Below are 12,233 nucleotides of genomic sequence, written 5' to 3'. Positions count from 1 at the left end.
GAGTTGTTGATGTATAGTCAAGAATTCCCGATTAACAGTCAAGAATGGGACATAACATTCTTGGTTTTGATTATGCGAAAGTACCACTTCAAACTCAAATAAGATCAAAATATTCACCCCAAACGCGTATGTTTTGTCTGGTTGTTTGGTTGTGAAGAAGGAAGAGGGAGGCTCCATAGTCGATACCTACTTTCAAAACAAGAAAGAAAAACACAAAATTGGTTAAAAAGACCAAAATCAACAATTCATGGGTGAGAAGGACATTTAGATTTTGATATTGTTTAAATAGACAAAAATGTAAAAATAGCAAGGATGTAAACGGTTTCATCCTACCCATTTTCAAATATTTTTTTAAATTTCAATTTACATTAGGATGCATCCAGTTTCATCCTTGCTATTTTTTAAGTTTAAGTCAGGATGAATCCAGTTTCATCCTTGCTATTTTTTTGGTGTCAATTTCACCCATACTAATTTTTACTCGTCCATTTGAACCATGTTTCAAAAATATTTGGACAAATAACCGATTTTCCGAAAGAAAAACTAGTTGATATTGGGCCTAAGCTGCATGCTTGTGCAGCTTGTAAGCATAATTTAAGAATTTTAACACTAAGGAGTGAAACCGCTTCGGCTTCGGCATAGTAAATCAAGGAATCAACAATAGATGCTAAATCTGAGCTGTAAAGCCTATATTTTTATGATACCTCAATTGGATTTATAAAAATGAAATGAACAAACTAGTCACCTGAAAATTCAACAGAACTTACAGAAACATCATGTGCGACGGTATGGTTTGACAAAAATATTATCCTGTCAACCTGAACTATACATGCAAGTATGCCACAAAAGAATTTGGATACATGACTTCAAAATTTATCAGGCCCAATTTACAGAGTCTAATCTTCATCACCATCCATAAGCCAATGTTTAATGACATACAACAGAAAGATCACACAGCATGTGACGCCCCCAAGAACAATAATAATCCGTACCCATAAAAAGGAAAGGAAGGCTTGTAGCACGAACCAGTACCAAGACTGAAACCATAAAATCGAGCATATGGTTCCCAAAATAGCACCCACCACAACCTGACTAATGGTGTGATGTCGTTGTGATATACGTAACCAAGACTGGATAAGCAAAACATACAACACGACATTAGATTGCTATATTTAATCCATATATTCTCTGTTAGTTTCGATGTTAACCTCGAATTAATATAAAAACATGGAGACTATGCTTACAAGATATGAGCTGAAAGCCAAGCCGAGCACCCCGATGGTCACTGTAACTCCATTCAACCCTAGAGATTTAACCACTGCCACACAAATAATAATCACAATAAGAAATCTTTTTACAAGTAGCAGGCAACAGAATGTAGTAATATGATGTAACAGAACATAAAACTTCATTATATATAGTGCCATCCAGTTTCAGGAAAGATCATCTCACCATTTGGCTTGCACTATTAGATGATTTTTAATGCAGAGACATAGATAAGGTAAACAGGTTCAGAGAATTTTGTAGTAGTTGAAGATGTTGACACACTATTTCTCATAGTTGCGTCCAGAAAATACTAAGCTTAAGTTTCATAAGACTCAGAAGACAAAATCAATAACTCACATGATAGGATAGCATAGACAGAAGCGAAGAAGATGGACTGAGCATGTGAAGATGGCATGCCTGGACCAGATCCTAAGCTAGCAACAGGTCGCTCTTGGTTGAGTATTCGTTTTAACGTGATTGAAAGCCATGCGTTTGCAACTGCTCCCATTGCAGCCCACATGGCCAGAGCATCGTGCCTCCAAATCACAATAATTCCAAAAACCGTAACCACAAGCCATTTACTCTGAAACTCAAATGAAACAGCTGTGAATTGCCTTACTTGGGAAAAGCTATGTTGAAAATCAAAAACTGAATTAACTTGTCATTAACAAGTTGTTTTTAACAAAAATATTTGAACATACACATTATTATAATCCCCTCATTCTTCTTAACTTCCTATCAGTTATAACAATGTTCGAACAACCGTGCAACATGGTTTTCGCTATTGGTTGTTCCAATATCGTAAAGGACAAAAAGAAAACAGGCAACTCAATATTGTGTTTAGAGAATGACTGAAATAACAATCTCAGTATAGCAAGGTTAAGTTATCAAAGAACAATGGTAACCTAAGTTCTAATTTCATAATGGAAATGCATGAAATTATTCAATCAAGCATTAAGCCAGACATATAACATGTGAATTTGCTTGTGTAAGACAAAATGTCTGTACCACATTTCTAAATTAGTTTTATGGAATTTAAAGATTGGGAACTTATGAAGTATTCATCATTTAACTACAGAATCACTTACCTAATAACTGTACAAGTGGGTAAAATGACACACAAAAACCAGCATTTCCACTTCCACATTTACTAGTCTAAAACTCAGCTAAATTATCAAATGCCAAAAGATGAAGTAGGAAAAAAAAACTGAGATTGAAACAGCAGGACTTAAATTTTACCCAATTTTGAACACCCAAGCAGCAAGATAAACCCTAAATTACATAAACTCAAATTAACCATCCAAATAACGAACTCAAAAACAAATTTAACATAAAAGTACAAACTCAAGAACATATAGGTACTAACCAAATGATTTAGAGTCGATTCAATTCCACTTAACACAACAATTTCTCGAGGAACATCCGAAGACCCATTACCCAAAATAGCTTCATTTTCAGTAATCTCAAAACTTCCGTCACTATTCCGGCCACTAAAAGCAGATATTTTAGTCATCTCAGTCATCGTTTCTGAACCAACAACTATGTTCTTCTCATCACCAACTCTCCTTAACATAAACCCAGTATTCGAAATTAGTCTCAGAGAGATTAATCTTAAAGGAGTTGTAGAAAACAAGGGAGATAATCTAAGCAAAGGTTTGTATGAATTGAAGTTACAAACATTTTTCTTCTTCAGTAAGTAGTAATTGTAGTAGGAATGGACGATGGTAGGTTCCAAGAGTGAGCATCCTTTATTCTTTTTCAGTAAGTAATAATTGTAGGAGGAGGTAGTTGTTAGTGTTACTATAGGACGGTTAGGTAGTGGCCCCTAAATAAGCAACTACATTACAAGGTCCAGGGCCCTTCCTACCCCTACCTCCTCCAAGTGACGGAGCATGAGAATCATCGGGGGCTCGATGGTTGCCTTTGTTTTCTTTTTCTTTGGCTCTTCCTCTATTTATCACTGGAAATTTTAACAGTACCCATGGTAGTTGGAAATGTACTCTTTTTCGGCGCTTCCTCTATATACCCCCAGAGACATTAACAGTACCCCTGTTAATTGGAAAAGTAGTTAAAATCCTTTTTCTAAAAAAAAAAATAGAAAAACTTACGCAACGCTAAAATAAGTACATGCTAGAGTTGGTGGTAAGAAATATGCCACTACTCCTGGGATCAGAGTTTTTACATGTCGTAGTTAAACTGAAAGTATCCAAATTCTGAAGTATGTGGATAGTTTTGAGACCAACTAAGACAAAATTGTTTATGCTTTCTATATCTTCATCATTTTCTCTTCTACTTCTTTCATGATAACGGAGATGGAATCTTCCTTGTACTGCATTGTGGTAGAGCATAGTAAAATGAACTAATATCTCCACTGACTGAGCATGTATTTCAACGTTGCTATGTTGCATTTTCTTGGCCAAATTGAAAGCTATGTATGCCCCTCTTGTTGCTCCCCATTCTCCAGTGTGTCCTGGATATCCTCTAGTTCAGTGGTGCTTCCTGCAAATTCCAAAGCACTTAGAGCAGTGAAATAATAGAGGGACTATGGGTCTTGGAAAGTGCATATTTTTATGATTATCCAAACTCCTCTCTTTGATCACAGGTAATGGGATATTGGAGTTCAATATCAACATCCACAGCCTCATATTCCTCACTATGGACAGCAGTAATGAGGATGTGATCCTGCATGTACTGAATTCTGTTGTGAGAGCACAGATGTTGTTTAATTCTGTGAGAGGTATTCCTTGCATTTGGATGGGTATGATTAAATATAAAATCACACCTAGCTTTACAAATATACTACCAAGCAGTAGCATAGTGATGTTCACTTAAACACCTAAGAGTTTAATCATGACGCACACACATAAGTTTTTAAGTGATCAATGGAGTCTTAGAAGTGTTTAAGAGAGTTCTAGTAATGCTAAACATATTAAAAATAAGTATTTGAGCATTTGTTAAAATATAAACTGAAAAAATTGGTAGAACGGTACGTGAACCGCGCGGCTTGTTTCGAGTCAAGGTGCAACGGTTCGTGAACCGGGTTCGCCAACCCTACTAGACTACCGAACTCAGTTGACAACGGTTCGTGAACCGGGTTCGCCAACTGCTAGCCTATTATACCAATTTTGAAAATTCAGTTCACCACGGTTCGTGAACTGTTCCCAACTGAACTTTCGGTTTGACCTTCTTGTCTTTCTGAAACTCAGATATCTATGGTTTTCGGACCTACCCTGAGTAAAAAAATCAGTAAGTTCAATATTTCTCTCTTATGATGTTTGAAATATTCTCAAGTGATAAAATCATTTGCATGGGCAATTTTCAATTGATCCAAATTTTCAATTGATCCAAAAAACAATTCATAGAACTAATATTGTGAAGGACCGTTGAACATCTTTGATAAATAATATTTCGAGATTTTTTACAAGACAAGCTTGACTCGAAAATTCTTTTTTATAAATCTACTAAAAGCCATACGACATAGTCTCAATATATAGAATGGTGAAATAGTGAGTAAAATAGAATGGTTCAATCTTCACATACCCGATACAGAAGTTCTCCAAATATCTTCGTCGATCTTCAGTTTTCAAGGGTGATGTCTCATACTCAATTACAAATTCTAACCTCGTCCGAGACTTGACTTAGTTGACTAGTGATAAAATTTTAATAGTTGTTGTCGAAAAAGGTTCGTTGAGACTTGTGAAGATTTTTGATCCTAAATTTAATTTTATTAATACTAAGACAAAGAAAACTAAATTAAAGTTGATTTCAATATTTTTAAAAAAATAACCAAGACACTAGATTCCACTATTACTCAAAATCCTAATTATTTTTTAAGTCCTTTATATCTTAATTCACAAATAATCAAGCATATTCTCAAATATTAATTGTACTCCCTAAGCATAGATTATCAATTGATTAAACAAAGTACAACCTATCAAATTGAATCACAAGTAATTAAAAAAATTATGCAAACATTTAAAAACTTTGCAAAAGCAGTGATTGAGTGAATTATAAATTAAAACTTAGAGAAAATAAAATAGTTACCCATCATTCATGCGTAAATAGCTTCCTCCATGGCCTTGGTTGCGTGAGAATCAGCTCATCATGGTGTAAGCTCTCTCAAAATATTGATTCATTGCTCAAAGTGTTTATAAATGATGAAAAAGAGAGAAAATTGAGAAAGTCGGGAATTTGCAACGCTTGTAAATCGTCGCAAATCCACTATTACAATAAACAATAAAAGTCAAGTGCAACTGTTACTGTTCGTCTGTCGCTCAAAAACTGTTACAAAGTGTAGGAATATACGACTTTTTTGGACAGTATAATATTTTTCGTGTAGCAGCAGCAGCAGAAAATTTGTGTAACTTGATTTTTACGCTCTGTTTTCCTCCCAAACACTCTGTACGTAGCCCTCTAGACTTCCCCAACACCTTAAACATACTCGCGGGACCAAGAATAATTCCTCATAACTCAACAATATCTCCCAAAACTCGACAGTGATGAAAAATATTCTCGGAAATATTTTATTCCTTAATTTATCTCCTCACGTATTGATTTTCTTCCAGCACACTCCCAACAGGTTCATACACGTTTCACAAGAAGTGTAACATGCTTTAGACTCGTTAAATCTTTCCAAAACAACATCACAGAGAATACCGAGTATCCTCCCGCCTCTTTTTTACCTCAACTCGAAAATCCAGTCAATTCTAACAGAAACAAACAACCATACCACGCATTTTAATCTCAATCAAGTTATCTCAATCAATCTCAGCCATTGAGTCTCTCTAAAACACCCCCAAATCTCGATCCAAAAAACCTTCATTTTGCTGCAACAGTTTCCCGCAAAAATTGAATTTCAAATGAGCAAGAAGTTGGATGTCCCTATCCTCTGCCAATATCCCTTTAGCACTTGCCATAGGGTGCCTTTAGTAATTATGGAGTGCCTTTAGTAATTTTGGGGGTACACTTATTTAAAAAATTGGGTGCCTTTGATATTTCCTGGGTGCCTTTAACACTTTTCCTGGGTTGCCTTTAGTAATTTTCTCCGGGGGCGCAAATATCACTTTTCGAGCAACTTTTTCCCCAAGAGTTTATTTCTCCAAAAATATCTAAAAATACAAAAAACACCAATATAAATACAAAAACGAATACTAACAAAATAGATAGTCGAGATTAAATCAGACACAAAAATTTGTCTATCAATTAGAAACCAAGATATAGTTTTGATCAACTAATATTGACAACATGCTTGAGGTAACAAAACTTCTGGGTTCAACCGAGCGATGCTCTAACAATATCCCCCTTTGTCAATTTTAGTGAAAAATTATTCAATACATATGGATTCAAAAAATAAACAAACTTTTCAGCCCAATCCACTATGCTTGATTTTATTGGTTCAACACACGTCTTCAATCCTTCGTGCTTCAAGTTCGTCTAATGTTTTGCATGTGTTCGTTCAGCACTTTGTTGTTGAAGATCTGTAATGATAACAACTTCTGAGAATACTCCATAAATATCTTTGATAGAATGAGGTAATCACTCTACTCATTGGTTTTTATACAGAAACATAGTATTGTTACCTTCCACAAAATTCAATTGCACCATAATTTTGAAGCAATACTACGATAAGATGTTCCCCCCCCCCCTTAGTCAATACATACTACTTGCAAAATAGTTAAAACTAAAGACAATAATTCATTTTGAAAAAGCGGGGGTCTAACAACCACACCCAAAATTTCGTTTGGCAATCTGAATAGATAAACTCCAATATATTTTCAAGAGAATCAACTAGACAGTTAGACTCAATCTAGAGAAAAGTATATCAAAGAGTTTTTATATCTTTATCTTTTAATTCAATCTGCAATCAGCAAATAGGAATTTGTGAGCCCGATTGAATATAAGAGAAATAAACTTGAACGGTACCAAAGACCAATGTTCAAGGATCAATCAATTTCAATCAACAACCAAAGGTTGGATTTCCCAATTGATTGATTCAACACATAACTTGTGATATTTAAATTATATAACAAAATATAATGCGGAAAAGAAATAATACAGACACCATAATTTTGTTAACAAGGAAAACCGCAAATGCAGAAAAACCCCGGGACCCAGTCCAGATTTGAACACCACACTGTATTAAGCCGCTACAGACACTAGCCTACTACCAATGAACTTCGGACTGAACTGTAGTTGAACCCTAATCAATCTCACACTGATTAAAGGTACGGTTGCGCTCCTTACGTCTCTAATCCTAGCAGGATATTACACACTTAATTCCCTTAGTTGATCTCACCCACAACCAAGAGTTTCTACGACCCAAAGTCGAAGACTTGATAAACAAATCTGTCTCACACTGAAAAGTATATAGAAATAGATAAATCTGTCTCCCACAGAAATACCTACGAGTTTTGTTCCGTCTTTTGATAAATCAAGGTGAACATGAACCAAATGATATACCGGACTTATATTCCCGAAGAATAGCCTAGAAATATAAATCACCTCACAATAATCTTAATCGTATGGTAGCGAAACAAGATATTATGGAATCACAAACGATGAGACGAAGATGTTTGTGACTACTTTTATCATGCCTATCGGAGATTAAATCTCGAACCAATCTTAAAGAAGATAGTACTCAAATTCGATAGAAACAGCAAGATCAAATCACGCAACTACAGAGAAAATAGTTGGGTTTGGCTTCACAATCCCAATGAAGTCTTTAAGTCGTTAACCTACAGGATTTCGTGAAAAACCTAAGGTTAAAGGAGAATCGACTCTATCTTATACAACTAGTATCACACAGAAGGTGTGGGGATTAGTTTTCCCAGTTGCTAGAGTTCTCCTTTATATAGTTTTCAAATCAGGGTTTGCAATTTAAGTTACCTTGGTAACAAAGCATTTGATATTCACCGTTAGATGAAAACCTGATTAGATTCAAGATAATATCTTTCAACCGTTAGATCGAACTTAGCTTGTTATACACAAATGAAATGTACCCTCATTTAGGTTTAGTAATCGTACCTAAACGTGTACACCATGTTGGATCAACCGTAATTAACCGAGGTTAGGTATATGAACACTCTCATATCAACCTTATTCATCTTAACCATAACTCGTTCAAATGAAACTAGTTAAAGAGTTGTTCAATTGTTATATTCTCATAGAAGTATACAAGAACACAATCGAAGCAAAATTGGTTTGATTAACTCGAATCAATTCATGAACATTATAGACACGGTTTGCAAAGAATGCATTCCTCAATATATAAATGTATTAGTTCATGACCCAACCGATTTTAGAACTTTAACCACTCAAGTATGCAAACGGGTACGCATACTTAAGTAGTCGGTCTGAGTTTGAGTTCGCCAGTATACAAACGGGCACGCATACTTAGTTCACTTCCGAAACCCAGCAGAAATTCTCGGACCAATACCTCACGCAAATATGCGTACCGGTATGTGTACTTGGTAAACGTAATTTCACAACTTCAAGTACGCATACGGATATGCATACTTTAGTTTCGGTCATGGATCACATACATGCAAGAATGCACAATATGTTTATAATCCAATGATGGTTAAGTATTTTAAACTCTTTATTTCAATCATTGAAACTTTCTTAGAGGATGACAATAGCCGTTTTCACACACTATTAGCATCAAAGCAATTTTCAAGTTATTGAAATAATTATAACGAAACATTCCAAGTCTACATCAAATGATTGTATCACACAAACCATGTAAGATGTTACTCAGCGTTTTTCACATGATAAGATGAACTTGGTTGAAGCGAAAGCTTACCAACACGTATTCCGAGAAATATGTAAGCGAGTTAAACTCAGCTCGAAATCTCAAATGTGTATAATCGTTAACTATATGGTAATACGACTTTTGTCTCAATATAGGAGATAGAGTAAAAATAGACTTTCCAAGTGATAGATGAGTTTCAGTCTCCACATACCTTTTGTTTATGAAGTTCCACAAGCTCTCCTTAGTAGCTCTTCGTCTTCAGTTAATGAACGTCGTGAAGTATAATGCTCAACTATACATTCTATACTAGTATGAGACATCACTATAAGTAGACTAGAAATCAAGACTTATAGTTTTGATCACTAACATTGACAAACAAGCTTGAGATAGCAACGCTTGCGAGTTCGACCGAGCAGTGCTCTAACACATTTCTCCTTAAATAATGCTCTGTAAAGCCATATGTAATGTAGTAAATAACTCTCCCCCCTTTTTGTCAACAAAATTAGCAAAGATGAAAAATCGGGATAATCAGGAACTAATCAAAAGAGTTCCGTGACTACAGAACACATACAACCTTTAGTTTAGACGATTTCAACAAAAAAATCTCGATTTACGTGGAAAGACCCTCAAGCTCGTCAACGTTATTTGATCGGTCTAAAGATGATCAAGAGACGATTTAACCGCTAATGACTCGATTAGTTAACATAGATTTTAATTAATATAAATTAATATAACAATAATTTATATGTGAAACTAGTACTGTTGGATAGCTCTCAAGAATTTATGCGAGAAGGACTACTCAAACGCGTCAATCGGATACCGGACGAAGAAGAAATCATCTATTTTGTATGAAGAGCAAAATGGTCATTTTACAACGAATGTTATTAAGGAAGCCGAGTATTTCTTCTACGAGCACCTCTACCATTCTTGATCATTCGTTTGGCAGCCCTTACCCAATTGCATTGGGTGCCTAAGTAATTTCTTTGGTCTTATCTTCAAAACCAAATCGAGAGGAAGTCAACTCTCATTTCTTTTCCTTTTTATTTCTTCTTCCGCTCCTCTTGTTTTCTGTTCTTTCTCTGTTGATGGTTGAGAGATGAAATTTGAGGTTGATTTTGTATGAGCGATTCATAAGAAGCTTGATGTTTACGAATTGAATGAGAAGGTGTTATTGCTATTCTGATTAAGCGGGAAGAAGAAGATAGATTTGATGCTGGAAACCGGGTATATGGTATTTGTTTCTGAGATGAAGAAGATCAAGAGTAATTGGTAATTCAGATGAGAAGCCTGTGGTGATTTGATGGTGGTATTAAATCGAGTGTCGATTCAATTCAGAAAACTAGAGAAAAGGTAATTAGGGTTCTTTTCAATTGAAGATTAAATTGTGTGAATTTGAGTAACTAATTTAGAAACTAGTGATGGGTTTTAATTAGGTATGAAGTATAAATATTTTTATAAGTTTTTTTTTATTTCTCAGGAATTAGGGTTCCTCATGTTCTTCCCCAATTTAGAAATTAGGGTTCTTGAGTTGGAAACTTAGATGATTGTAAAGATAGCTGAGGTGATGATATGGTGGTGGTGGTGTAATTGTGGAAGAGAATATGCTTGGAGATATATTAAATTGTTGTTACAGATGAGGTTTGGGTTGTATATTAAAATTAGACCAAGAATAAGGATTGAATTCGTTGTGTTGTTGATTTGTTGTGGATGCATGAGTAGATGTGGGTGTTCTTGATGACAAGAACGTGAAGTTAAGATGGCAGTATGATTGAATTACAGGTTGAATGGAATTAGGATTTGAAATGTGCTACGGATTGGATATATAGTTATATCTTGAGTTACAGGGAATTGGGTTGAGACGGAAATTGAAATGAATCGTGGTGGAGGTATGTTGTATCATTAATGTTGCAGGGAATGGTAATTTTGAATTTCAGATGCAGAAACATCAGTTATTGATTTAGGATTGGAGATTACAGTTTGTAATGGTGGTGCTGAACTGAGAACGAAGTTGCAGATATTATGAGTGTTAGAGCATAGCTCGGTTGAACTCACCAAGCATTGGTATTTCAAGTTTGGTTGTCATATTTTTAGTATCAAAACTCATCTAGAGTCGCTTGATTAAATACTAGAGTCAACTTCGTTTAGGTTAGACTAATTAAAAATTCTAGGAATGTTGAGACATACTGTTAGAGCATTGCTCGTTTGAACCCACCAACCGTTGGTATGTCAAGTTTGGTTGTCATATTTTAGTGAACCAAAACTCATTTAAAGAGTCGCTTGATTATTTACTAGAGTCAACTTCGTATAGGTTAGCTATAAAGTTATTAGGATATGAGACTTACAAGTATTACTCAAAGACTTGAAGAATGCGACTTGAACTTTTTCATTCCTAACGTATCTTTCAAGTCGTGTTATATTGAAAACACAACTGCGAAGCTGTGAATGATTATACTCTAGTTAGACGTAGTATTAAGGAATTATAATACAAAGTATAACGCCTATCTTTTGAACTTCGTATATAAGACATCGACATAATCGTATGAATGCTATTGTGATTATGTATGGGTATGGGTGAAGATTTCATCCTAGGAAACAATGTTTTACATTCGTTTAAAGGAAGTAAATTCATAAACTTGTTTTGTGAATCGAAAGGGAAATCACTAGGCTTATTGGTATTGTTATTCATTGCAAATCTTTGGATTACCAATATGTGTGTTTAATATAACCGCTCATAACTTGTTTATGTATCTTGGTAAAACTATTCACAATGCCTGACTTATTATCAGTATGACTTTTATTAGTGAACCCAATCTTAAGTAATCACCTGAGATGGTATGATCGATATTTGTAATTGGTGTGACCATTCCTAGTCATTGGGTAACCGATCCTATAACTTGGTGGGACTAACCACAAGATGTGTAATCGATCCTTGTAGTAGGTTAACAAGTTTTAGTAATTGGTGTAACCAATCCTATAACTTGTGCAACCACTCACAAGTAATACCATGAGGAAGTGGTCATCGATCCTGGCACTTAGTTAGCCATTTTATGGAAACTAGTGTAACCGATCCTAGTAGCCACTTGGAGGTAGAACCGAACTTTGTGTTTGGTAGACCCGTTAAACCCATGAATGGTGATTGAATTTTTTTGATCAATCACATAGTTCTCGGAAATCAGATGAACCAATTCTAAACTCGTTTGGAATTGTGGCAAATCGATTC

General features: G+C 35.1%; 1 protein-coding gene across 1 annotated transcript; it reads right to left on the bottom strand.

Annotated features, from left to right (window-relative positions):
• Window positions 1-662: 662 nt before the first annotated feature.
• On the bottom strand, window positions 663-3,045 carry LOC113329571 (lipid phosphate phosphatase epsilon 2, chloroplastic-like). The gene is made up of 4 exons (XM_026576433.1): window positions 2,630-3,045; window positions 1,621-1,846; window positions 1,242-1,315; window positions 663-1,127 (listed from the first exon to the last, which is right to left on the bottom strand). The coding sequence occupies exons 1-4, from the start codon at window positions 2,834-2,836 to the stop codon at window positions 894-896; spliced, it is 741 nt and encodes a 246-aa protein (XP_026432218.1). The 5' UTR covers window positions 2,837-3,045; the 3' UTR covers window positions 663-893.
• Window positions 3,046-12,233: the final 9,188 nt, after the last annotated feature.

This window comes from Papaver somniferum, chromosome 1, assembly GCF_003573695.1.
Source record: "Papaver somniferum cultivar HN1 chromosome 1, ASM357369v1, whole genome shotgun sequence".
NCBI lineage: Eukaryota > Viridiplantae > Streptophyta > Magnoliopsida > Ranunculales > Papaveraceae > Papaver > Papaver somniferum.
This window is presented reverse-complemented; position numbering and strand designations above follow the sequence as displayed.